The sequence below is a fragment of the Bison bison genome, unplaced genomic scaffold (genome assembly GCF_000754665.1).
Source record: "Bison bison bison isolate TAMUID 2011002044 unplaced genomic scaffold, Bison_UMD1.0 scf7180017864312, whole genome shotgun sequence".
Taxonomy (NCBI): Eukaryota; Metazoa; Chordata; class Mammalia; order Artiodactyla; family Bovidae; genus Bison; species Bison bison.
In genome coordinates this window covers 1,791,205-1,791,438 of record NW_011494884.1, presented here as the reverse complement: position 1 = coordinate 1,791,438, position 234 = coordinate 1,791,205, and the positions used below count along the sequence as shown (strand labels likewise).

Here is a 234-nt window from a genome sequence, read left to right as displayed (position 1 = left end):
CGACGCTCTTCCGATCTATGCAGGTGAAATAGCCGCTTCCTCAAGGGGGGAGACTGCGCCTCTGAAGGGCTTTGGGCTGGAAGCTGCGGGATCCCTTGATGGGTGTGCTGGACCCGACCTCCCTGTTCCTTCTCACCAGCACTGCGGCACTGCCCACCGTCGTGATCGCAGGGGGTGCCTTTGGTGGGGGTGGCGCGGGCTGTGCAGGGGGCTGTGCCTGAGCCTGGGGCTGGA

The 234-nt window shown here is 65.4% G+C and overlaps 1 protein-coding gene across 1 annotated transcript in view; it reads right to left on the bottom strand.

Annotated features, from left to right (window-relative positions):
* EP400 (E1A binding protein p400) overlaps positions 1-234 on the bottom strand; it is a 108,364-nt gene that overhangs the window by 21,016 nt on the left and 87,114 nt on the right. The window contains exon 49 of the mRNA XM_010852522.1: positions 137-229. Coding sequence (XP_010850824.1) covers positions 137-229 — 93 coding nt within the window. The remainder of the gene's footprint in view (positions 1-136; positions 230-234) is intronic.